At 51.1% G+C, this 24478-nt stretch overlaps 2 protein-coding genes across 3 annotated transcripts; one reads left to right on the top strand and one right to left on the bottom strand.

Annotated features, from left to right (window-relative positions):
- The first annotated feature begins 1312 nt into the window (after nt 1–1312).
- Nucleotides 1313–13119, top strand: PEX6 (peroxisomal biogenesis factor 6). 2 transcript variants are annotated; one of them, XM_025418816.3, is made up of 17 exons: nt 1313–1991; nt 3738–3901; nt 4369–4452; nt 7873–7975; nt 8060–8193; nt 8839–8950; nt 9299–9507; nt 9903–10098; nt 10267–10343; nt 10511–10643; nt 10724–10929; nt 11051–11112; nt 11353–11461; nt 11761–11877; nt 11994–12071; nt 12393–12532; nt 12667–13119. In XM_025418816.3, exons 1-17 carry the CDS (start codon nt 1374–1376, stop codon nt 12801–12803), a joined length of 2679 nt encoding a protein of 892 aa, XP_025274601.1. In that variant the 5' UTR covers nt 1313–1373; the 3' UTR covers nt 12804–13119. The 2 variants fall into 2 exon arrangements, with proteins under 2 accessions (XP_025274601.1, XP_025274600.1); XM_025418815.3 differs by having other exon boundaries at nt 1313–2255.
- Nucleotides 13120–13233: 114 nt separating this feature from the next.
- Nucleotides 13234–15991, bottom strand: GNMT (glycine N-methyltransferase). Its single transcript, XM_025418817.3, has 6 exons — nt 15715–15991; nt 14823–14950; nt 14279–14395; nt 13928–14070; nt 13698–13819; nt 13234–13614 (listed from the first exon to the last, which is right to left on the bottom strand). Exons 1-6 carry the CDS (start codon nt 15918–15920, stop codon nt 13443–13445), a joined length of 888 nt encoding a protein of 295 aa, XP_025274602.1. The 5' UTR covers nt 15921–15991; the 3' UTR covers nt 13234–13442.
- Nucleotides 15992–24478: the final 8487 nt, after the last annotated feature.

The following is a 24478-nucleotide window of genomic DNA, read 5'->3' as shown; positions in this document are numbered from 1 at the left end:
TTGGGATGCCTGGGTGGCTCAGCAATTGAGCGGCTGCCTTCGGCTCAGAGTATGATCCCAGGATCCAGGATCGAGTCCCACATCAGGCTCCCTTGTGGGGAGACTGCTTCTCCCTCTGCCTGTGTCTCTGCCTCTTTCTCTGTGTCTCTCATGAATAAATAAAATATTTAAAAAAAAAATGTCTTATAACATGTAAATCCAATATTCAACACTCAGGTTTTCAGGAAGTTTTTGAGAATTTATAATGTACAAAGTAGAAGACTGCCTCAAGTTGTTCAGCTGTGAAGGAAAAGAGAAAGTTGGGCAGTTGGGCAGTGGTTAGAGGAGACTGCAAAGTTCAGAAAGAGTAGCTTACCACCAACCAATCCATTGATTCTAAGTGCGAATATTTTGTTTTTGTTGTTGTTGTTGTTGTTGTTAGTAACTGGAAGTGTGGCCTGCCAGTGTCCAACTGTCTGGTACAGAGCAGTGGAGGTGGAGACAAGGATGGAATCTAACAGCGAAGTTGGGAAGGGAGCTGTTGATTCCTGCTCAAGACTGAAGCCTTGAACCCCTCTCTTCTGCCTGCTTTACTGCCCCCCCCACACACACACACAGATCCACCCCACCCTACAGGGCAGAGAAGACGTGGGTTTCCGGTCTGCAACGATTCCTGGGCTGGGGAGAGCAACTGGTTTTGGAGCTGCTTTGTCTTCACTTCAAGTTTGGTGGGAGTAGAACGAACAGGGCAACAAACAGGACAAGAACACTGGACCGTGTATTTTGTGTAGGATGTGCTGGAACAGGTGTGGCAGCACCGAGCACTCCAGGGCTACCGAATCACCTGCGGTAATCCGGGCGGCAGCCACTGTATATCCATAAGCACGTCTGAGACGGTTTTATCCCACCAGTCCCTCCTGCAGCCTTCCCCACAACTCCCGAACCTCGGTGCCTACAGTTCCACCGTGGATGCTGCAGGGCTTCCACAGAGGACTGCACTCCTTCCGACACGCTCCACCCAGCGCTCTCAGCTCCGGGACAAGCCGGTCTCGGGCACGCTGAAGGTTCGATGATGATTCAATTAACTGTTTAAGCGCATGGCGGGAGTTGAGAGGACCTCACTCCCCTAGCAGGCGCAGAGAGCAGAGGCCTGCGAACACTGTCTCAAAAGGACTACGCAACGGCAGCGAGCGAGTCACTGCCACCGAGGCGCCAACCCCCGGCACCCAGACGCCGCCCACCCTCCGGGAGCTCGCTCCCCGCGCCCGGCGCCCCGCCCACCCCTCGCCCCTCCCCCCGGCGGAAGCGGAAGCGGAAGCGGGAGCGGAAGCGGCGTGCGGTGCCTGGCCCCGGAAGCGGCTTTCCTGCGCCTTCCGCGGCGGTCTCCTGTCGCCATGGCGCTGGCGGTTTTGCGAGTCCTGGAGCCCTTCCCGACCGAGGCACCCCCGCTGGCTGTGCTGCTGCCCCCCGGGGGCCCGTGGCCTGCGGCGGGGCTGGGCCTGGTGCTGGCCCTGCGGCCCGCAGGGGAGAGCCCCGCGGGGCCGGCCCTGCTAGTGGCGGCCCTGGAGGGGCCGGACGCGGAGACGGAAGAGCAGGGTCCCGGGCCCCCGCAGCTGCTGGTTAGCCGCGCGCTGCTTCGGCTTCTGGCTCTGGGCTCTGGGGCGTGGGTGCGGGCGCGGCCCGTGCGGCGGCCGCCGGCGCTGGGCTGGGCGCTGCTGGGCACCTCTCCGGGGCCCGGGCTCGGACCGCGAGTCGGGCCGCTGCTGGTGCGGCGCGGAGAGGCCCTGCCTGTGCCCGGGCCGCGGGTGCTGGAGACACGGCCGGCGTTGCAAGGGCTGCTGGGCCCAGGGACGCGGCTAGCTGTGACTGAGCTCCGTGGGCGGGCCAAACTGGGTCCGGAGGCCGGGGACTGCAGCCGGCCTCCACCGCCGCCCGTGGTGTCCTCCTTCGCGGTTAACTGCACGGTCCGGCGACTCCGGGGAGTTCTGGGAGGGACTGGAGATTCGCTGGGGGTAAGCCGGAGCTGTCTCCGTAGCCTGGGCCTCTTCCAGGGCGAATGGGTGTGGGTGACCCGGGCCGGAGAGTCGTCAAACACTTCCCAGCCACACTTGGCCAGGGTGCAGGTCCTAGAGCCTCGCTGGGACCTCTCTGAAAAGCTGGGACCCGGCTCTGGGCAGCCAGGAGAGCCCCTCGTTGACGGACTGGCCCTCGTGCCTGCCACTCTTGCTTTTAATCTCGGCTGTGATCCCTTGGAAGTAGGAGAGCTCAAAATTCAGGTAGGATACAGGACTAAGGTCAGGAATGCTTCCACTCCTTATTCCCTCTCCCTATCTCGACTGAATTTGAAGAGGAGAGCTGTAGAATATAAGTCCCTTGCTAGATCTTAATGTCTCTTAGTCTTATTTATCTATTCTCTACAATCAAAATGTAATCCTCCATGGTGTAGTGGGGCATGGGAAAGGCTTCCTTCCATCTATTGAGGTGAAAGGAGAGAATCATTATTAATCACTGGTTGTATACAGTAATCTACTTAATCAATTGTTTGTTGAATTGCTACAGCGTATCCAGAATTGTACTGAGTAATATGGAGGATGATACCTCATTTCTTTTACTCATGCTTATTTATCCTTGACTTCACATTCCTTCCTGCTCTTCTAGCCTAATCTGTTAAAGTTTTACCATTCTTTCCTTCAAAGCCCATCTAAAGATGCTGCCTTCTTAAAGCCTTACATAATCATACCACGCATTTAACTTGACTTCTCCCTCCTGTAGCGTTTTGTACCTTTCCTCGGGGCATTTATTTTCTGTTCAGTTATGATTATGTACTGTCTAATCCTCAGTTATGTATTGTAAATCCCTTGAAGGGAAGGGCTCTTTACTATCTTTAGTGCCTGGTGTTTGATTTTAATATTTTATTAAATATACCCAAGAGAAGTTTTTGGTTTCTGCCTTTAAGGAGATTACCTCAAAAAGATTGTTGTATTTGGGGGGACAAATATAGTCTGTTTAATTGGGCACTTAGATGTATGGTTTAGCTCTGTACTGTCCAACATGGAAGCCACTAGCCACATTGTGGCTTTTTAAATTAATTAAAACTAAATAAAATTTAAAACTCAGGTTTTTTTTATTGTTTTAGTTACATGTCACATGCTCAGTAGCACATGGAGGTGACATTTCTATCACTGTAAAAAGTTCTATTAAATAATGCTGGCATAGCCAATTCATGCTATCAGATGTCAAGAGGGATATAAGATATGCATAACTGGGAGTCAGGTGTGGATTTCCTTTTGAATGGAGGAAAAACTGAAGTCCTCAGACTGGAGCTCATTTGGCTGAACCGACCCTTTGAGCTTCAGTGAGATCATAGCCTTTTCCCACAACCTGAATTCAGTGTCCCCACTAATGTCCAATTAATAGCAATCCCAGTTACTGCCTGGTGTGACTCAAAAGGACTTATGGGAATTAAATGTCTTTACCACTTTCCTGGCTTGGGGGCCGACCTAAAGGTATCACAGAAAGGTTATTTTTACTGGGGAATTCTTTGGAGCTAGAGTCAGAAATCTCTTCCTGGTGCCCATGACAAGGAGAGGTTTCTGTTTCTAGGGAAGATCCAGGTATTCAGTTTGGCTACCTTAGGCCTCCCCTCCCACAGTTCTTGTGGATAGAGAGTGCAAATAGAAAAATTGGCTGCTAAAGTTAAGATGGGGCAGAGCCTGACTCCTTGGAAGGTTATAAGGTGGTGGTTATTTCTCTAATAGAGGTATTCAGAAGGCTCCGGCGCCCCTGAAGACAAAGGAAGCTGCTCAGTGCTGTCTGGGCCTCTGTTTGCCAAAGAGTTACACATCGAAATTGTATCCTCTCCCCACTACAGCACTAATGGAAATTACGACCATGTTCTTTACCGGCACTTTCAGACACCCAGGTTAGCTGCTTACCCCTTTCAGGAGTATAGCATCTCACCCATTCTCTCCTCCTCTCCTATGCCTTAGACAAGTTCCCACAGACTCTGACTTTACAGAGCCACACTGTAGGCAATATTGTGGCTAGATGCCTCTTGGTGTGGCACGCGGTCAATAGAAGAGAAATTGGTACCATGAGGTGAATCTGGACATTCTAAACTGAGAAACCTCTCTGATTTGAGAGGGCACCCAAAGAGCCAGGATCATGCTCTACCCCTCACTGCTCTGTGATCCCCCTTTCTAGCCTCTGTGCTGTTCCCCCCAGCTCATTCTAGGTCAGATTTGTTCTCTGGATAACTGCATGGGATCTCTGAGTGGGAGAGGGGGTAGGCCCTTATAGTCTGTAGGTTGGGAGTGGATATGCGGGGATATGCCAGGCCCATGCTTTAACTCTCATTGTGAGCTGACCAAGGCCACTGCTGTGTTGCAGGGCAGTCCAGGAAGGGGATGTTCTGTGTGTACCAACAGTTGGGCAAGTAGAGATCCTGGAAGGAAGCCCAGAAAAACTGCCCAGGTATGCAGCTGCCTCCTATCTTATCCCAGCTGGGAGTCCTAATCTGGGTGTAAGAGTTCTGTGATCCCCTCCCCATGAGTTGTATGGAATAATTTTGTATATAAGAAAAATGTATTGTTCTGTACATTTTTCCAGAAAAAAGGTACATGCTTTCTTCAGATTCTCAAATAAGTGCAGGATTAAAAAAAGATTAGGAACCACTGCCTGCTGCCCTTGGGATGTGTTTATCCTCAAATTATTGGGTGGTCATAGGTAAAGGAAAGCATTGTGAAGTTTAAGGGCCTAGACTAACATGAGATTCCTTGCTTCATTCTCAACCTCAGTGTTTTTGGGGCCAGGTTTCAGGCCACACCTCCCATATACTCAACATAAGGAGACCCAGGCTTTGATTTCTGCCCTAATTAATGGTGTGTATACATGCAGCTTTTCAATCCTATCTCCCAAAACGGCGGAGAGACAGATTCCTGCCGTCATTGAGAGGCCTTCTCTTTTTCCTTTTCCTGAATAAAGAGTGAGAAACTTAGCATTACTGAACCAAGCACCCAAACAAAGGGTCTAACCTTTCTCCTCCCTGTAGCCCCTGGTCACAGAGGTTGCATGTAAAAGAGTGAGGCAAATAATTCAGAGACTGCTCTGGCTTTATGTGAAGTGGGAGACTATGTAGCCTGATACCCCAAGATTGATTTCCTATAGCAATGTACTAGGAGAGCACAGCTGATAGACCTGCTAATCCAACATTCAGGGGATTTCAGTGAGGTGGGGGGACCAGCTGGAAATAAAGAGTTGGCATGCCCAAGGTCTCTGGCCTAGCCAGCCTGGGTCCTTTGCCAAGACATGTATTGTCTAGAGTGCCTGATTCATCCTTGGTCAACGTTCAGAGCTGTGGTACCCACACCCCATTTAATGTTTATGGCACCTCTTTGAGCTTTCCCAAATTAAATCTACAACTGAGGCCAGGCTGGCATGTATTAGCCACTTCCCACTTCTGTTGCATCTTAAATATAGTCAGTATCTACAGGCTAGCTTTCCACCCTTTGTACTTTAAAAGAAAAGCAGGCACTGGGGCCCTTCTGAGACAGACCAGCAAGCCTGTTCTATTCCTGAATCTCTGCTGTTCCGGCCCAGTAGAGACCTCCCTCCCTCCCCTGGATGCTGAGCACACACTTCTGTCTCCTGAGCAGATCCTGGAAAGCAGGGTTAGGGTGGGCAGGTGGGTCCAAGGACAGACAGACAAGTGCTTTAGCCCTCCTCCTGCAGACCTGGTAAGGGAAGCTTTGCTAGGAGGCTCCTGTGATCCCTGGAACGGAATTCCAGAGTTGGTGATGTAGCCTCTTCAGGCTCTTCCACAGTTTCACTTCCCCGGAGCAAGCCACCAGGATCCAGCTCCACTGTCTCCCATCTGGCTCTTGAGAACACAACCCAGCGTTTCCCAGCAATATCCAGAGGTCTGATCCTTGTACTCACTGAGATGGTCCTACTGCTGTCCGTGGAAGGGAGGAGTTCCCCTTAACCCCCCATAGTGCTGTTCCCCCTTGGATTCCACTGCTTATCATGTGCACTGTGACTCAGGATTGAGATTCCAGGTTCTAGACCTACTCACTGTTCATTTATACTGAATAACAGTAAGACACAGGCTTCCTTACGTTCCAATTTTTATCACGATAACTGCCTACCCTAATAATTGCAAGAGTTCCGAATACCAATCTGGTATGCTTCTCCCCTCCACCCAGAGGTATTCCCACACGTCCCACTTTGCTGCCAGAGGAAGCAGCTTTATTACTGAAACAATGTGAACAAAGGGATTTGCACCAACTAGAACTTAGAGAGGCCCAAGTTACAGTCTGAGCCAAGTCCTTGCCTTTCCACCAGAGAATTAAACAAGGGGAGTAGTTCATCATTTCTTTATCAGGAAGATTGGGCTAGTAACTACTCTGCAGAGGAGCAGGTTGAGTAGCCCCAACTCACTCTAACACTAGCCTGGGACTGCACAACCCTGGTTATGGCCAAGGGAGCTTTCAAAAAATACACCAGACCTATTGGAGCAGAGTCAAGGTGAGGCTGGGGCCCATGTAGTCTTAATTTAAAAAATTGAGTTGGGGATCCCTGGGTGGCGCAGTGGTTTGGTGCCTGCCTTTGGCCCAGGGTGCGATCCTGGAGACCCGGGATCGAATCCCACATCGGGCTCCTGGTGCATAGAGCCTGCTTCTCCCTCTGCCTATGTCTCTGCCTCTCTCTCTCTCTCTCTCTCTGTGACTATCATAAATAAATAAAAATTAAAAAAAAAAATTGAGTTGGGTGCCTGGCTGGGTCAGTCAGTAGAACATGCAACTCTTGATCTTGGGGTCATGACTTCAAGTCCCACATTGGACATAGAGATTACTTTTTTAAAAACTGACATATAATTCACGTTTAAAGTGTACAATTCTGTGGCTTTTACTGTATTCACAAGGTTATGCAACCAACACCACTATCTAGTTGCAGAACATTTTCATCACCCCAAAACCTGTACCCATTAACAGTCCCTCCCTATTCCTTCCTTCCCTTGGCCCCCAGCAGTTACCAAGCTGCTGAATGAAATCATACAATATGTGGGAGATGATTTTCAAGTTTCACAGATAATTCTGTGCAGCCAAAAAGAATTAATCATTAGATGTCTTTTAAAAAATTATTTATTCATGAGAGACACAGAGAGGCAGAGACCTAGAGGGAGAAGCGGGCTCCTCTCAGGGAGTCCAATGTGGGACTCGATCCCCAAACCAGGGATCACTCCCTGAACCAAAGGCAGATGCTCAACCACTGAGCCACCCAGGCGTCCCCATTAGATGTCTTTAATAAGGGATCTGCAATTAGATTTTAGTGGAATTATTGGGTAAGAGACAAGGGATACTTCAGCTGAGGTTTTGGAAGGCTTTTTTTTTTTTTTTTTTTTTTTAAGATTTTATTTATTCATGAGAGATAGAAGCAGAGACATAGGCAGAGGGAGAAGCAGGCTCCCTGCAGGGAACCTGATGCGGGACTTGACCCCAGGATCCTGGAATCATGACCCAAGCCAAAGGCAGATGCTATTAGCTGAGCCACCCAGGTGCCCCTTCAGCTGTGGCTTCTCACTGGAATGGGTGGCCATTAAATACATCCCCAAGGCTCTCTGATAGTTGTCATGAGGGATGTGAAGGGCAGTTATCCCTTCTGCCTTCAAAATGTGAATGAGCCAGCCAGCAAGAGAAGAAAGATCACTTGCTTTTCTCCCCCCCGCCCCCTATTCCTCGCCCCTTCCTTACCACCTGCCATGTCTGGGGGCAATTATTCATGCTTTTCTTGAGTTTGCCTCTGCAGCAGACCTCTATGAGACAACAACCTTGTCCTTAGGGAGGGGTATATGTGGGCTCTGGATCCTGGGTTCATTGGGCTTCTTTCCTGCAGGTGGTGGGAGATGTTTTTTAAAGTGAAGAAAACCATTGGGGAAGCTCCAGATGGGCCCACCAGTGCCTACCTGGCGGACATCACCCATACCTCCTTGTACTTGGTGAGGCCCGGGGGATGGGAGTAGAGCTGGCAAAGGGAACAGAAACAGCTTCCAGACACTAAAGCTTCCTCCCACCTTTCACAGGTGGGTTCTACCCTGAGCCTTGTTCCCAGGCTCACTTCAGGAGAATCTACTCCCTGGAACAGCTTGTCTCCTCCAGGCCTGGAGACCTTGGTGACTGAGCTCTGTGCTGCTCTGAAGCCTCGCCTCCAGCCAGGGTGAGTGAGGCTGCAGCCTCTGGGTGTGAGAAAAGCCTGCTCGGGACATCTCTGGAGGGGCAGTGGGCTAGACAAGTGGTTCCTAATGTGCTGGCCAGTGTAGGGTTGAGGGGACCTCCCTCAAACGAGTATGCCCAGGCCAGTAGCCCATGCCCTTTCTGTAAGCAGACTCCTGGGCTCCTTTCTGGGATAACCTCCATCCTCCAAGGTGGCTGTGTTGGAACAATCTCCACCAGGGACAGCTGTCTCTGAGACTGCCCTTCCCCTTGGGGAAGCCCACTAGCCATTCTGGCCTTCACCACCCTGGCCCCCAAAGATACAGCTCCTCATACCACTGGCCTAAGTGTAGACACAGACCTTTCCCTAATTCCTCTCAATACAATGCATAGACATAACAGTCAAGGCTTTGATGACATTGAAGGCAGCATTGACAAAAGGCAATTGTCCTGGCTACTGGATATGCCCTGCCAGGACACTGCAGGTGGCATGAGAAATTCGGCTTCTCCATGTGGAAACATCCCTGAAGGAGGGGATGCCACAAGGAGAGAGAAAGTGTCTGCTTTCTAGATCCAGGGTCCCTATGTTATGGGGGGCTCGTAAGTTTGAGCAGAATGGAGGAGACAAGTGTTCATTCTCTGGTTACAGAGGTGCCCTGCTGACAGGAACCAGTAGCGTCCTTCTGCGGGGTCCCCCTGGCAGTGGGAAGACCACAGCTGTCACTGCAGCCTGCAGCCGCCTCGGCCTCCACCTACTGAAGGTGAGGGTACCTGGAGAGTTGAACCCCAGCTACACTTCCCAGCCCAGATTCTCTCCTCCTCTCCCCCTCTGGCTACTAGCCTGGCCCTGCTACCTCAGGCAGGTGGGCCAGTAGGTCAGGCATATTTCCAGAATTCTCAGCTACCAAAAGATACTTTCAAAAAGGAAGGGGTTTAAAGATTTGGATGGATAGTCCAGGTTAGGGAAAAGAGGTAGGATTTGAACAGGGTTAATTTCTCCCCTATCTCTACCCTCTAAAAAAATATGGCCTGCATCTTCTTCTGGCTCCTCTCCCCGCCATTCCCGCCTCAGTCACATGTGCCTGAGACCACTGGGGCCTCCTCCCCAGGTGCCCTGCTCTAGCCTCTGTGCAGACAGTAGCGGGGCTGTGGAGAAAAAACTGCAGGCCACCTTCTCCCGGGCTCGGCGCTGCCGGCCTGTGGTTCTGTTGCTGACAGCCGTGGACCTTCTGGGCCGGAACCGTGATGGGCTAGGTGAGGACGCCCGTGTGGTGGCCACGCTGTGTCACCTCCTCCAGGATGAGGACCCCCTCACCAGGTATGATGCAGAGCTGGGTCTGGAAAAAGGCAGGGCCCAGCCCTCACCCCCTCCAGCCTTTTGTCCTCTCTCCCTCAACAGCTTCTCAGACATCCCACCCATATATGAGTCCTGAGCTGAGGAACTTAGGGTATCCAGAGGGAGGGGGATGCAGTCCCTAGTATTTCGTGTGGAGCAGTATATCAAAGAACAAAACACAGCCTCTACCATCAGTGAGTTCCATCTATGAGGGGGGGAAGCACAGGTCCCATGAAGCTTTGAGGTGCTCACCTCCCTTTCCTATCCCAGCACCCACCCACCCACCTCCGTGCCCCGACTGCACCAGCCTCATGACAAGACAGTGCTCAGGGCTGCCAGCCGCATTCTTGCCCTTAGCACCCTCCCTGTGTCTGCAGCTGCCCGCCCCTGATGGTCGTGGCCACCACCAGCCAGGCCCAGGACCTGCCTGCTGATGTGCAGACAGCGTTCCCTCACGAGCTGGAGGTGCCTGTGTTGTCAGAGGGGCAGCGGCTCAGTGTCCTTCAGGCTCTCACTGCCCACCTCCCCCTTGGCCAAGAGGTGAACCTGACGCAGCTGGCACGGAGGTGTGCGGTGAGTCCCTGGGCAGGGGACGGGCCTCCCCACCTTCTCTGTCCCGCTGGTATGGGTAGAAGACCACAAGGCACCAACACTGGGCCTCTACTACAGCTGGGGGACTGGCCTCCCTGGGACTCCTGGCTACTGAGCTCTGCTCACATACCCTTTCCCGCGGTTCCCCAGGGCTTCGTGGTAGGGGATCTCTATGCCCTTTTGACCCACAGCACCCGGGTAGCCTGCACCAGGATCAAGAACTCAGGGTAAGGAACCTGGGCATGGGAGGGAAAAGAAGGCAAGAGGAAATACAGTTGGGTGGGAGCTGGTCAAGGGCAGGGGGTGGTGTGGGGTAGGGAGGAACCAGGACCCTGATGGAGAGGATGCTTTTAGGTCAGCTCCTCCAGAGGTCTTCCTGGGTTTCTCTTTACAGTTTGGCAGGTGGCTTGAGTGAGGAGGATGAGGGGGAGCTATGTGCCGCTGGCTTTCCCCTCCTGGCTGAGGATTTTGGGCAGGCACTGGAGCAGTTGCAGACAGCTCACTCCCAGGCCATTGGAGCCCCCAAGGTAGAGACTCCAGGTCCTCGGAGGTAGGACAGGAGCTCTATCCACCACCATGTCCCAACCACACACTTTCCATCTCCTAGATCCCCTCAGTGTCCTGGCATGATGTGGGCGGGCTGCAAGAAGTGAAGAAGGAGATTCTGGAAACCATTCAGCTCCCTCTAGAGCACCCCGAGCTGCTGAGCCTGGGCCTCAGGCGCTCGGGTCTTCTGCTCCATGGTCCCCCTGGCACGGGCAAGACCCTCCTGGCCAAGGCAGTAGCCACCGAATGCAGCCTTACCTTCCTCAGGTGGCGAGGGGGTGTGGAAGGGGTGGTGGGCAGACCGGGAGCGGCCTCAGGCTGGGGAAAGGGCTGACTGAGAAGTCAGTTGTGTGTTCATGCATCCGATGAATCCCATCCTCTCCCTCAGTGTGAAGGGGCCTGAGCTCATCAACATGTATGTAGGCCAAAGTGAGGAGAATGTGCGAGAAGGTGAGTGAGGAAAGGCCAGGCTTCTAGCCCTTCCTAAACCCTGCTGGCCCTTGTGCTGCCTCTATCCTCCAGCAACTCCGGGCCTTTCCAAAGTCTCGTGGTGCTTTCTACAAAGCACCTTCCCAGGGTGGCCTAGTACCTGGAGTGATGAATTGTCACACCTGGCTTTCCCTCCTCCATCACCTGACTTCAGACCCACCCTTGAGCTTCCCCCTCTTGTGGGTCCCTTTCTCTCCTCAGTGTTTGCCAGAGCCAGAGCCGCGGCTCCGTGCATTATCTTCTTTGATGAACTGGACTCGCTGGCCCCAAGCCGGGGGCGAAATGGAGACTCTGGAGGTGTGATGGACAGGTGGGGGTCTGAGCCAGACTGGAGTTGGGTCCAGCATGGAGGGATTTGACACAGGTTGCAGCAGTCCTCAGAGCCCAGAGTTGCTGCCATTCCAGTTCTGAAATAGTATAACAGAAGAGAATGGGGGCTGTGGACTTGAGTCAGGGACTCTGAGGAGAACGGGGGGCCTGCGTGGAGGACTATAGAGGACACAACCAAGCATGTGGCCCTGTGGAGAAAGCTTGCAAGGAAGGGTGCCACAAGCAGGGCAGAGGCTGAGGAAGGGCCAAGGACTCTGGCCTACATGTCCTCATTTGCAGGGTGGTGTCTCAGCTCCTGGCTGAGCTGGATGGGCTTCACAGCACTCAAGATGTGTTTGTGATTGGAGCCACCAACAGACCCGACCTCCTGGACCCTGCCCTTCTGCGGCCTGGCAGGTGTGTACCCTATTCTCATCTCTACCAGGACCATCTAGGCCTGTCCCTTGACCCCCACCTTTGCCTCCTCCATCTTCATGCTGGGCTCCCTGACATTTACACCTATTTCCCTAAAGATTTGACAAGCTGGTATTTGTGGGGGTGAGTGAGGACCGCGCCTCCCAGCTACGTGTCCTGAGCGCCATTACACGCAAGTACGCCCTGCTAGGGGGAGACTCTCACAGGGCTTGGGCCTTGGGATGTTTAGGGGATAAATGCAATGTGCAGAATAAGCCGGTCAGGGATGCCTTCTGACAGAGGATGCCAGGTAAGGGACGCCTGGGTGGCTCAGCAGTTGAGCATCTGCCTTTGGCTCAGGGCATGATCCTGGGGTCTTGGGATCGAGTCCGCATTGGGCTCCCTGCAGGGAGCCAGCTTCTCCCTCTGCCTGTGTCTCTGCCTCTCTCTGTGTCTCTCATGAATAAATAAATCTAAAAAAAAGAGGATGCCAGGTAAAACCTCTATCTGCATAACAGGTTCAAGCTAGAGCCCTCTGTGAGCTTGGTGAATGTGCTGGATCGCTGTCCTCCCCAGCTGACAGGCGCAGACCTCTATTCTCTCTGCTCCGATGCCATGACAACTGCCCTCAAACGCAGGGTTCGGGACCTGGAGGAAGGTGAGCTACCTGCCAGCCCCATAGGCCAATTTGGGGGCCTCTGGGCAAGAAGATGATGCCCACTCCAGGGCTCTCCCCTCCTCGGACACAGGCCACAGCCTTTGTTGCTCCCTTGTCACCCTTCCCCCCACCAGGGCTGGAGCCCGGGAGCTCAACACTGCTACTCACCATGGACGACCTACTGCAGGCCGCTGCCCGGCTGCAGCCCTCAGTCAGTGAGCAGGAACTGCTCCGCTACAAGCGCATCCAGCGCAAGTTTGCCGCCTGCTAGGAGCCTCCTACCATCTGGGACCCTGCCCGCAAGGGCTGAAGGTACTTAGGTGTCCCCACAGAGACCTGAGAGAGCAAAGGGCTCCTCAGCAAGCTGTGGCTGCACCCAAAGGCTGCCTATCTCCAGGAGATCCCCTACATGCCAAGCAGCCCCATGGGGACTCAGAGGGCATCATCCCCTGCCTAGCTGTCCTTCCAGGCCAGCTCCAGCCCCAAGACTAAAGACCCTCTGCTGGGAGGAGGAGCTTGGCCAGAGGGAGCCTCAGTCTTGGCTGAAAATAAAGTGGATGCTGCCCCCTGCTGGTTGTGATCTGAAAGATTGGAGTGTGAAAAGAGCTAGTTTGTGGAAGGACAAAGCCCCAGGGGAGGGCCAGGGAGGGGACGGTGGCGGGAGCTTGATCCTTCCCATATAAACACAAAACATGCAGAACTGAAAAAGGCACAGACTATATTGCTACTACTTCCATTTGCCCAAACCCAAATCCTGCACCCACAACAGCAGTCTTGCCCCTCCCAGCACCCCAGGATCTGCAGGGCTGGGGCTGGGCCGGGTATGGGACTGCTAGTCCCCACCTCCCCAGAGAGATCTGGCTGGCCATGTTGGCTGGAGGGTTGTAGGAGCTGAGGCCAGGTTCAGCGCTCAGTCCGTCCTCTTGAGCACATGGATAAAATAGCAAGGAATGGAGGCCTGGCCCGGCTTGTAAGGCTTGAAGTCACCCAGGACGCTGTGCTGGCACTTGCCCCCAAAGGCTGCTCGTAGCAACTCCGTGAAGGAAGCCAAACGGTGCGGGTAGTAGGACAGCCGGAACTTACTGCAACAGAGCCCCCAAGCAACCATGAGGACTGGTGGCCTCGGCACCACCCCCCTTCACCCGCTGCCAAGCCCAGTGGGTACCTCAAGCCAGGAGAACCATCCTGACCAGCCCCTGGCACCTGCACTGTATAGTCCAGGGTCACCATGTGGGCCTTGTTGTTCACTGTCAGCACTGATGTGGTGATGTCCTTGGTCAAGTCGCTCTGTAGGTAGTGGTGCAGGCTGTATTAGCCTTGGCAACCACTGCAGGGCTGGACCCCAGGATCACATCCCCCATTCTGGGCTTCTCATCCCACCCCCAGGGCCCTCACCTTATAGTAGATGTTCTTTCCTGGGGGTGCACAGCCTGTGCTGAGGATGTGGTCATAGTTGCGATGGTCAATGACCAGCAGGCCCCCTGACCGCACCATGCTCGCGATGTTCTTCAGTGCCAGCCGGTGCTCACTCTGATCTCCTGAGCTCCAGGCAAGGGCAAAGAGGCTGCGTCCGCTCAGGGCCCCAAGCACCAGTCTCCCTCCCAGCTTTTTCCTCCCCAGGGATACAGACGCCAAGTCAGGGAGGAGCAGAAAACAGTCTGCTCTGGCCAGGATAGCAGGCACCCAGGGGTCTGTGAAAAGAGGTATAGCTCAAAGGGCCAGGCTCCAGGGTACACTCTGTCTCACCTTTGCAGTCTGGCAAGTGGGCAAAGCTGTTTCCAAGGCAGATGACAGCATCGAAGGCACCCCCTGGTGGCTGGGGCACATCTTTGTCCAGAGTCATCCAGTTGGCTTCTTCAATGACTGGGACCAGGAAGGGGAAGGAGAGCTCGAGGTGGCATGGAGGCACCAGCAGTACCCCTCTCCATCGAGTGCAGCCCTGCCTCAGTTTCCTCTTCAAGACACATGGGGATTCCCCATCCAGTTAGGAGGAGGGGATTATTATGGATATGGAAGGTGAAGGGGAGGAGGGGTCAAGGGGGCGGGGAGGAAGCTGTGATGGGAAGAATGGCTCTGTGCTTACTGGGTTTTATTTGGGAGAAGACACTTATAATCAAAACTAGCCCCTCATTACCAGATACCTCATTCTAGTGCCTAAGCCTCCCTTTCTGGGGAAATGAAAGTAATTTTGCTGTCCCCTTAGGGAAAACAAACACCCGAATTTGCACAGGAATTAAGAGCACTGGGCCCTGGGGTGCCGGGCGGGGAAGGCCTGCCTGGACGTGCGTACCCCACTTGTCGAAGGCTGGCTCGTGCCGCCGGTTCCAGCGCTCTTTAAGTGCATACTTCAGCATCTTGTCACTGGCATCCACACTGGTCACGCTGAAGCCCTCTTCCACCAGCATGATGGAGTCCACCCTGGGCAGGGCCAGAGGGGAGAGAGGCAGGGAGGGGCAGTCAAGGGGCCTGGGAAAGGCAAGGAGGAGGTCCTGTGCTGGACCCTTCTGTCTCCTCCACTCTTGGCTCCATTCCTCTTCTTCCTCTCCCCAGGCCCTCTCCACTGATCTCAAATGACCTGGCAAATGGGTTCCCTATCACCAGGTAGCAACTTTGGGGTTTTGTTAGCATCCCTTCAGAGCCAGGCACTCCGTCATTGTGCATTAATCCTCACGGCAACCCTGTGAGGTACATGGGGTTTCCCTCGCTTGAGAGATGAGGCAAACTGAGGTCCCTGGAATTCAGGAACCTGGGCACGCGGAAGTAGTACAGCATCTCTTCTCCACTAGGTAGAGGGGCCTTCACCCCTCTGGGGCAGGATTTCAGCAACTCTAAGTGGGACATCACTGCATACATCTTGAGGTTTTCTGAAGACCTTAAAAATGGATGTATCCAAAGCTCCTGGCACAGCGCATGGCACGGCCAAGTATCGAACGAATTGTTAACTGTTAACACTGCCCAAGGCCACGACTCGGGAGCTGTGCCAGAGCCAGCACCCAGGAGAGCTTACATCGGTCTGGTCCCAAAGCCAAGCCGCCGCCGCCGCCGCCGCCGCCGCCGCCGCCGCCGCCGCGCCGCCGGGAGGATCCGGCCGTCGGCATCCCGAGTCCCCACCTCCACGCTGGCTGTCCCAGCCCCTCCTCCCGGCCGGCACCCCCACCCCCAGGGCCCCGGCCCGCGCTCACCCGGTGCCGCAGGCCACGTCGAGCACCCGTTGGCAGCCGTGCTGGCGCAGCAGCCCGAGCAGCCAGGCCTTGTACTCGGCCGTGCGGCTGCGGGTGTCCCCGATGTAGAGCTGCCACACGCGCGCCGCCTCCCCGTCCGCGTACTGGTCCGGGAGCCCTTCGGCCGCCACCCCCAGGGAGCGGGTGCGGTACACGCTGTCCACCATCCTGCGGCGCGCCTGGCTCCGCCGCCGCCCGCCCGCGTTTATAGCGCGGCCCGCCCGAGGCCGGCCGCCCCACCTGCCCAATGGCAGGTGAGCGCGGGGACACGCCCCTGCCGGGCTGCGGCCTCGGGGCGGGGGCGCGGCCGGGAGGTCTGAATAGGCCCTTCTCGCCCGCGGGAAGACCAGCCCTCTGGGCGACCACCCGGCGGCAAAGGGCCCTCCCTGCCCCACCCACTGAGCCAGGGCCCCGCAGGACCCGGAGGGGCCAGCCGCGGTGTGTGCGTGGGGGAGGGGAGCGGTGAGGCCGCCCACCCCACCGCCGCCACCTAAACTGCAAAGGAAGGAAAGAAAACTTCCCAGTCCACGCCGAGCTCAGCGCTCGGACGGTATTAGCATATCTAAAGGAGGCTTGTCCGGCTGGAGGAGGGCCTGGAAGGGAGGAAGAGGGCGTATCTGGGGATAAGAATGCTGGAGGGGCCACCCAAGTCCAGGAGCAGTTCTAGTCCAGGGGATCGTCTGCCCACCTGGAGGCAGGTGCTCCTCCGGCCTGGAGGTGACGCACTGAGCTTTTCCCTGAGTCTCTAAGGCGACGTCCGACCTTTCCTCCCAGTTCTTTACCGACTAGCAATGCTTCTAAGCACTTTTTGCTGTTTGAGGCCCCTGTTTGAAATCCAGCATCTCCACCAAAAATCAATCAATCTTATTTTTTAAATAAGATTTTATTGGGACGCCTGGGTGGCTCAGTGGTTGAGAGCTCGCCTTTGGCCCAGGGCGTGATCCTGGAGACCCAGGATAAAACATGGAGCCTGCTTCTCTCTCTGCATGTGTCTCTGCCTCTCTCCCTCTCCTGAATAAATAAAATCTTTAAAAAAAATTTTTTTAAAGATTTTATCTATATGAAATGAGCAAGAGAGCATGAGCAGAGGGAGAGGGAGAGGGAGAAGCAAGCTCCTTGCTTAGCAGGGGAGACCCACTGGGGGCTTGATCCCAGGACCACGAGAGCATGGCCTGAGCTGAAGGCAGCTGCTTAACCGACTGAGCCACCCAGTTGCCCCTTAATTTTTTTTTTTTTTTTTTTAAGATTTTATTTTAAGTAATCTCTGCACCAAACATGGGAATGGAACTCACAATCCTGAGATCAAGGATTCCATGCTTTATTGAGCCAGCCAGATGCCCCTAAAAGTTGATTAAAAAAAAAAAAAATTAGAGGGGGGATGGGCAGAGGGAGAGAGAATATCAAGGGTGCTCCATGCCCAGCACAGAGCCTGATAGCAGCCCAATATCAAAACTCCTGAGATCAGGACACTTGGGTGGCTCAGCGGTTGAGGTCTGCCTTTGGTTCAGAGTGTGATTCCAGGTCAGAGGGTCAAGTTTCGCATCGGCTCCCTGTGAGGAGCCTGCTTCTCCCTCTGCCTATGTCTCTGCCTCTCTGTGTGTGTCTCTTATTCATTCAGGAGAGACACACACACACACACAGAGAGAGAGAGAGAGAGAGAGAGAGGCAGAGACACAGGCAGAGGGAGCCTGACATGGGACTCAATCCCAGGTCTCCAGGATCACACCCTGGGCCGAAGGCAGCGCTAGACCACTGAGCCACCCAGGCTGCCCTAAATAAAATCTTAAAACAAACAAACAAACAAACAAACAAACAAAAAACACAACCCTGAGATCATGACCCCAGCCGAAATCAAGAGTCAGGCACTTTCCAACTGAGCCACCTAGGCACACCTAAAACTTTTGGTTTCTTTCTTTTTTTTTTTTTAAGTATTTTATTTAGGGACGCCTGGATGGCTCAGTGGTTGAGCATCTGCCTTTGGCTCAGGACGTGATCCTAGGATCCAGGATCAAGTCTCACATCTGGCTCCTTGCATGGAGCCTGCTTCTCCCTCTGCCTCTCTTTCTCACCTTTCTGTGTCTCTCATGAATAAATTAAAAAAGATTTTATTCAATTATTTTAGAGCGAGCATGAGAGAGGGCAAGCAGGGGGAGAGGCAGAGGGGCAAGGAGAAGGACAAGAGGTCTCCTCACTGAGGAAGAGCCCTACCCCGCCTCAGGGCTCAGCTAGATCTCACGACCTTGATATTACGACCTTGAGATCACAACCTCAGCCAAAACCAAGAGTTAGCCGCTTAACTGACTGAGTCATCCAGGCGCCCCTAAAAGTTTTAATTTGTAAACATTCTCTGCTTTCTACAGAGATACCCGCAAGATACCAAGTCCATGGTTAGGGGTTGAAATGCTTGATGCCCTTGCTGCTGTGTTGCACACTTCTACTTCATAAATTGGCCCTTTGGTTTGGTTAGTGTACATCTACCCTTCCTCCCCAAAGCAGAGGTCTCTTCCTTTTTTTTTTTTTTTTTTAAGATTTTGTTTATTTATTCACGAGAGACACACAGAGAGGGAGGCAGAGACACAGGCAGAGGGAGAAGCGGGCTCCATGCAGGGAGCCTGAGGTGGGACTTGATCCCAGGAGTCGATCCCGGGGCTCTGGGGTCACACCTGAGCCAAAAGCAAAGGCTCAACTGCTGAGCCACCTATGCGTCCCCAGAAGTCTCTTCCTAGGACAAGACCCTGGACTAAGGTGGATTCAGCAATATGCCCCCCAGTGAAGCCCAAGAAAGCGAGAACAGCCTTCCCCACCTATGTTTGTTCTTCTGGCTTCAGAAAGAGCTAAGCATGGAATTTAGAATGGAGGCTCCTCTCTCCTCATCCTTCCATTATCTGTAGAATCTGGGAGCTAGAGGGACCCCAAAGATTATGTAATCATTCTTAACTTCCTATTTTTAGCACACAGACTGCCTCAAATGGGCCTGTCTTCCCCAAGTAATGGAGTCTTGTGCTTATGCTGACCCTATAGAGAGGTCCTTGGCAAACTTAAAAGGGGCACAGGGGACACCTGGGTGGCTCAGCAGTTGAGCATCTGCCTTTGGCTCAGGGCGTGATCCTGGAGACCCTGGGTGCAACTCTGGGTGCGATCCCCATCCCAGAATCGAGTCCCACGTCAGGCTCCCTGCAGGGCGGCTGCTTTTCCCTCTGCCTGTGTCTCTGCCTCTTTCTCTGTATCTCATGAATAAATAAATAAAATCTTTAAAAAAAATAAAGGGCACAGTACTGGGAATTATAAATATATAGATAAGTGGCCTAGGGCAAATTATTATTTTTTTCCTATTTCTTTTACATTTACTTTCGTCTCTTAACCCCTTCTGAATGCATCTGAGGTAAGCCAGGAATTTTCTAGGGGCTCAAAATGCTATTGGGAGGGGCACCTGGGTGGCTTAGTGGTTGAGTGGCTGCCTTTAACTCAGGTGGTGATCCCGGGGTCCAGGGATGAGTCCTGCATCTGGCTCTCCACAGGGAGCCTGCTTCTCCCTCTGCCTGTGTCTCTGTCTCTCATGAATAAATAAATAAATAAAGTCTTAAAAAAAAAAAAAAGAGAGAGAGAGAAAGAAAAAATGCTGTTGGGAAACGTCACCTTTAAAAAGACCAGGATGGAAACCTGGGTGGCTCAGTTGGTTAAGCATCTGCCTTTGGCTCAAGTCCCAATCCTGGCATCGGGCTCCAGGCTTAGTGGGGAGTCTGCTTCTCCCTCTTCCCCTTGCTCCTGTGTGCGCTCTCTCAGAAAATAAAGGTTTTAAAAAATGAAAAAGAATGGGCAGCCCAGTGGCTCAGTGGTTTAGTGCTGCCTTCGGCCCAGGGCATGGTCCTGGAGACCCGGGATCAAGTCCCACGTTGGGCTCCCTGCATGGAGCCTGCTTCTCCACAGACAGCCTGTGTCTCTGCCTCTCTCTGTCTCTCATGAATAAATAAATACAATCTTTAAAAAAAATAGGGGACCCCTGGGTGACTCAGTTTGAGCATCTGCCTTTGGCTCTGGGTGCGATCCCCATCCCAGGATCAAGTCCCACATCCTCCCACATCCAGCTCCCTGCAGGGAGCCTGCTTCTCCCTCTGTCTATGTCTCTGTCTCTGTGTCTTTCATGAATAAATAAATAAAATCTTTTTTAAAAAAATGAAAAAGAAAAAAACTGGGATAATCCATGTCAACAGGTCATAAGTCTTCTCTCTCTTTTGATCTCAGTATTTAATTGTTTGTTTAGAAAGGGACGGAAGAGAGGTAGAGGGAGAGAAATAATCCCAAGCAGGCTCCACACCCATCATGAAGGGCCCTGTGGGGCTCTAACATCCCTGAGATCATGACTTGAGGGGAAATCAAGAGTCAGAGGCTTAATCGACTGAGCCACCCAGATGCCAGGAGTCTCAATATTTAAAGACAAGACAATCCCCAGAAACTTTTTCTTGTCCAGAAGTGATTTCAGCTCTTATTTATTTCTTTCCTGTTTTAAAACAAAGGTCTTAGCATTTTTGGCGTAATGCACACCTCTGAATGTTTGTATAACATTGTTGTGATTGGTTTACAGCCATTAGAGGCTAAAAGGCCATACTCTCCATACTGATAAGGAATTTTATTTAAATATTTGGCTTTTATTTAAATATTGATGCTTATAATTTTTTTTTTGATGCTTATAATTTTTGAGAAAAATATAATTTTATCTACAGAGCCATAATATGATTTTTTAAAATAATATAAATACTGGTGGTAAATTTGGAGTAAAAAAATAGTTTGTGAGTAGCTTGTGAAATGTACTTTCCAACTGCAAGACGAGACGTTTGTTCTGAAGTTAATAATTGATTTCTTTCTCATCCAGAGGCATTTAAAAAGATGTTGACACCATAGCACACATGACGTTTCATGGACTTTTTTTCTTCCTTTCTTTCTTTTCTTTTTTACTTTTGACCATCAAAAGCATGTTTTCTTCACTTGACCTTAAATTTTTTGGCTTTAATCATACTTTCTTTTTCTTTTTCCTTTTTATTTTTTAATTTTTTAAAAAGATATTTATTTATTTATTTATTTATTTATTTATTTATTTATTTATTTATGATAGAGAGAGAGAGAGAGGCAGAGACACAGGAGGAGGGAGAAGCAGGCTCCATGCAGGGAGCCCGACGTGGGGCTCGATCCCGGGACACCAGGATCATGCCCTGGGTCGAAGGCAGGTGCTAAACTGCTGAGCCACCCAGGGATCCCAAGTTTTTTTTATTTTTAAGATTTTATTTATTTATTTGAGAGAGAGAGTGAGTGAAAGAAAGAGAGGACAAGCCGGGGAGGGGGGAGGGCAAAGGGAAAGGGAGAAGCAGGCTCCCTCGCTGAGCAGGGAACCCAAGACTATGTGGGGCTCAATTCCAGGACCCCAGGATCATGACCTGAGCCGAAGGCAGATGCTTAACCAACTGAGCCACCCAGAGGCCCCAAATGAAATTATTTTCCAAATGGAATTTTTCTATTAATCAATACTGTTACCCAGAACAAATGTTTGTTTCAACTCTTCTCTACAAGATGTTGTTCTTCTATATTTTACGAGGCAGAAGGTTATACCTAAGTGAGTGTTGTGGTCTTCTTTGTCACAAAATATACCAAATAATTAACATCCTTCATCCCTAAACTGCCCATGCCCCCCGATGATATATACTGAAATTGCTTTTTGTTTTTACTTGTTAGTTCGGTGAACTTCAGAGAAATTAAATGTGAGGTCCTGAGCCATGGAAGAGAAGATCACAGAATCTAAATCAATCTACAGTTTGACTTAATTAAAAATTAAGGGGCTGCCCAAGAATAGATGATGTTTTTAAAATGCAGTGCTTACTTAGAATTAGTTGAAAAGAGGGATCCCTGGGTGGCACAGCGGTTTGGCGCCTGCCTTTGGCCCAGGGCGCGATCCTGGAGACCCGGGATCGAATCCCACGTCGGGCTCCCAGAGCATGGAGCCTGCTTCTCCCTCTGCCTGTGTCTCTGCCTCTCTCTCTCTCAATCTGTGTGACTATCATAAATAAAAATTAAAAAAAAAAAAAAAAAAAAAAAAAGAATTAGTTGAAAAGAGTAAATTCTTCATCCCCACCCTCTTGCACTGTTGGTGGGATTGCAAGTTGGTGCAGCCATTCTGGAAAACAGTGTGGAGCTTCCTCAAGAAGTTAGAAATAGAGCTACTCTACAACCCAGCAATTACACAACCAGGTATTTACCCCAAAGATAGAGATGTAGTGGGCAGTCTGGGTGGCTCAGCGGTTTAGCGCCTGCCTTTGGCCCAGGGTGTGATCCTGGAGTCCCGGGATCAAGTCCCACGTCAGGCTCCCTGGATGGAGCCTGCTTCTCCCTCTGCCTGTGTCTCTGCCTCTCTCTCTCTCTCTCTGTCTCTCATGAATAAATAAATAAAATGTTAAAAAAAAAAGAGAGAGAGAAAGATGTAGTGAAATGACAGGACGCCTGCATCTCAATGTTCATAGCAGCTTATCTGCAATAGCCAAACTGTGGAAGGAGCCAAGGTGTCCTTTGACAGATGAATGGATAAAGAAGATGTAGTCTATATTACTCAGCCATCAGAAAGGATGAATTCCTACCATTTACTTCGATGTGGATGGAACTAGAGGGTATTATGCTAAGTGAAGTAAGTCAATTGGAGAAAGACAATTATATTATTTCACTCATATGTGGAATATAAGAAATAGTGAAAGGAATCATAAGGGAAGGAGGGGAAACTGAGTGAGGAAAAATTAGGCATACAAACCATGAGAGACTCCTGATTCTGGGAAACAAAGGATTGCAAGGGAAGAGGGTGGGGGGATGAGGTAACTGGGTGACAGGCATTGGGGAGGGCAATGATGTGATGAGCACTGGGTATTCTATTATATGTTGGCAAATTGAATTTAAATAAAATATTTTTATTTTTTTAAAGATTTATTTATTTATTTATATTTATTTATGAGAGAGAGAGAGAGAGAGAGAGGGAGAGGCAGAGACACAGGAGGAGGGAGAAGCAGGCTCCATCCGGGAGCCTGACACGGGACTCGATCCCGGGTCTCCAGGATCATGCCCTAGGCCAAAGGCAGGCGCTAAACCACTGAGCCACCCAGGGATCCCAAATAAAATATTTTTATTTTTTTTTTTATTTATTTTTTTTTTTTATTTTTTTTTTTAAAGATTTTATTTATTTATTCATGATAGTCACAGAGAGAGAGAGAGAGGCAGAGACACAGGCAGAGGGAGAAGCAGGCTCCATGCACCGGGAGCCCGACGTGGGATTCGATCCCGGGTCTCCAGGATCGCGCCCTGGGCCAAAGGCAGGCGCCAAACCGCTGCGCCACCCAGGGATCCCCCAAATAAAATATTTTTAAAAATAAATTCTTCATCCCCAAATGTGGATGTTTGCAAAAAGACTTTAGCTTGGGAATATGGCTGTAGCTGGACAAATTCCCAGGCTATTCCAATTTGAGAACACATTAAAATACTAGAATTGTGAAGTATGTATGTTCAGTAACTACAAATGAAGGACATCCTGTTTTTGTTTAGATTCAGAAGAGGTAGAAATTAATTTTTCAAATGATGGATGCCAATACCCAAACTCCAGTCCAAGCTGCTGTAAAAAAAACCTCTTGTCTGTTGACTGTGTCTACCCAGGTTGAACACTGGGTTTGGAGGAGGGGAGGGAAGCCACCCACCCACATGGATTCTATTGGCAGATATATCAAAATGGGTTCCTTTTTGGACTTTTTCTTTTTAAAGATGTTATTTATTTATTTGAAATAGTGAGACAGTGAGCAAGAGCAGAGGGGAGGGGCAGAAGCAGAGGGAGAAGCAGGCTCCCTGCTGAGCAAGGAGCCCAATGCGGGGCTCTATCCCAGGACCCTGGGATCATGACCTGTGCTGAAGGCAGACACTTAATTGACTGAGCCACACAGGCGCCCCACCTTTTTGGACTGTTTAATATACATATAAGACTTATTTTGCTTTAACAAAGTCCTGTTAAGTGAGTGTAAAGTTGGTCCCTACATCAGTGAACTGCAATACTAATTAAAGGTGGCCTCATTGCTATTAAGCTCAGTGCACCTATAAGAATTTCACCAATGTGTAAGAAGAGAGGTTTTCTTTGACCATTTCACCCTTTGTTACAAGCAATTTTAAGATGTGCTAATATCCAATAAGATCTCTTCAATGTATATGAATCTGCTCATTGAGCTGGTCTTCCACATAAAAATGATACACTATTTGAGCTCTGGTAATAGGCTAAATAAGCATTGCTTATTGAAACATGTGACTGAGCACATGTCATCATGTTTTGATGAGATGAACAGTAAAATTCCAAGACCACTCACCACTGGTGAGTAAGTAACTTCTAACAGAATAAAAACCTGGCTTATTGGGGACACCTGGGTGGCTCAGAGGTTTGGCGCCTGCCTTTGGCCAAGGGCCTGATCTTGGAGTCCTGGGATCGAGCTCCCTGCATGGAGCCTGCTTCTCCCTCTGCCTGTGTCTTTGCCTCTCTCTCTCTCTGTCTCTCATGAATAAATAAATAAAATCTTAAACAAAACAAAACAAAACAAAAAAAAACAAACCTGGCTTATTGGATGTCTTTTTTTGTTTTGTTTTGTGTTTAAGTAGGCTCCATGCCCAGCGTGGAGCCCAACACCAAGGGCTTGAACTCATGACGCTAATCAAGATCTGAGAT

This window comes from Canis lupus, chromosome 12 (genome assembly GCF_003254725.2).
Source record: "Canis lupus dingo isolate Sandy chromosome 12, ASM325472v2, whole genome shotgun sequence".
NCBI lineage: Eukaryota > Metazoa > Chordata > Mammalia > Carnivora > Canidae > Canis > Canis lupus.
Note: the sequence above shows the minus strand (reverse complement) of the source record. Positions and strands in the feature narration are given on the sequence as shown.

Excerpts from the sequence above, each read along its gene's own strand:
- PEX6 (XM_025418815.3), top strand. The coding sequence starts at position 1,374 with ATGGCGCTGGCGGTTTTGCGAGTCCTGGAGCCCTTCCCGACCGAGGCA. Across the intron at positions 2,256-3,737 it reads TAGGAGAGCTCAAAATTCAG|AGGTATTCAGAAGGCTCCGG; the intron begins GTAGGATACAGG and ends TTTCTCTAATAG. Across the intron at positions 10,344-10,510 it reads ACCAGGATCAAGAACTCAGG|TTTGGCAGGTGGCTTGAGTG; the intron begins GTAAGGAACCTG and ends TTCTCTTTACAG.
- GNMT (XM_025418817.3), bottom strand. The coding sequence starts at position 15,920 with ATGGTGGACAGCGTGTACCGCACCCGCTCCCTGGGGGTGGCGGCCGAA. Across the intron at positions 14,951-15,714 it reads GACGTGGCCTGCGGCACCGG|GGTGGACTCCATCATGCTGG; the intron begins GTGAGCGCGGGC and ends GGCCCTGCCCAG. Across the intron at positions 13,820-13,927 it reads GAAAGAACATCTACTATAAG|AGCGACTTGACCAAGGACAT; the intron begins GTGAGGGCCCTG and ends CACTACCTACAG.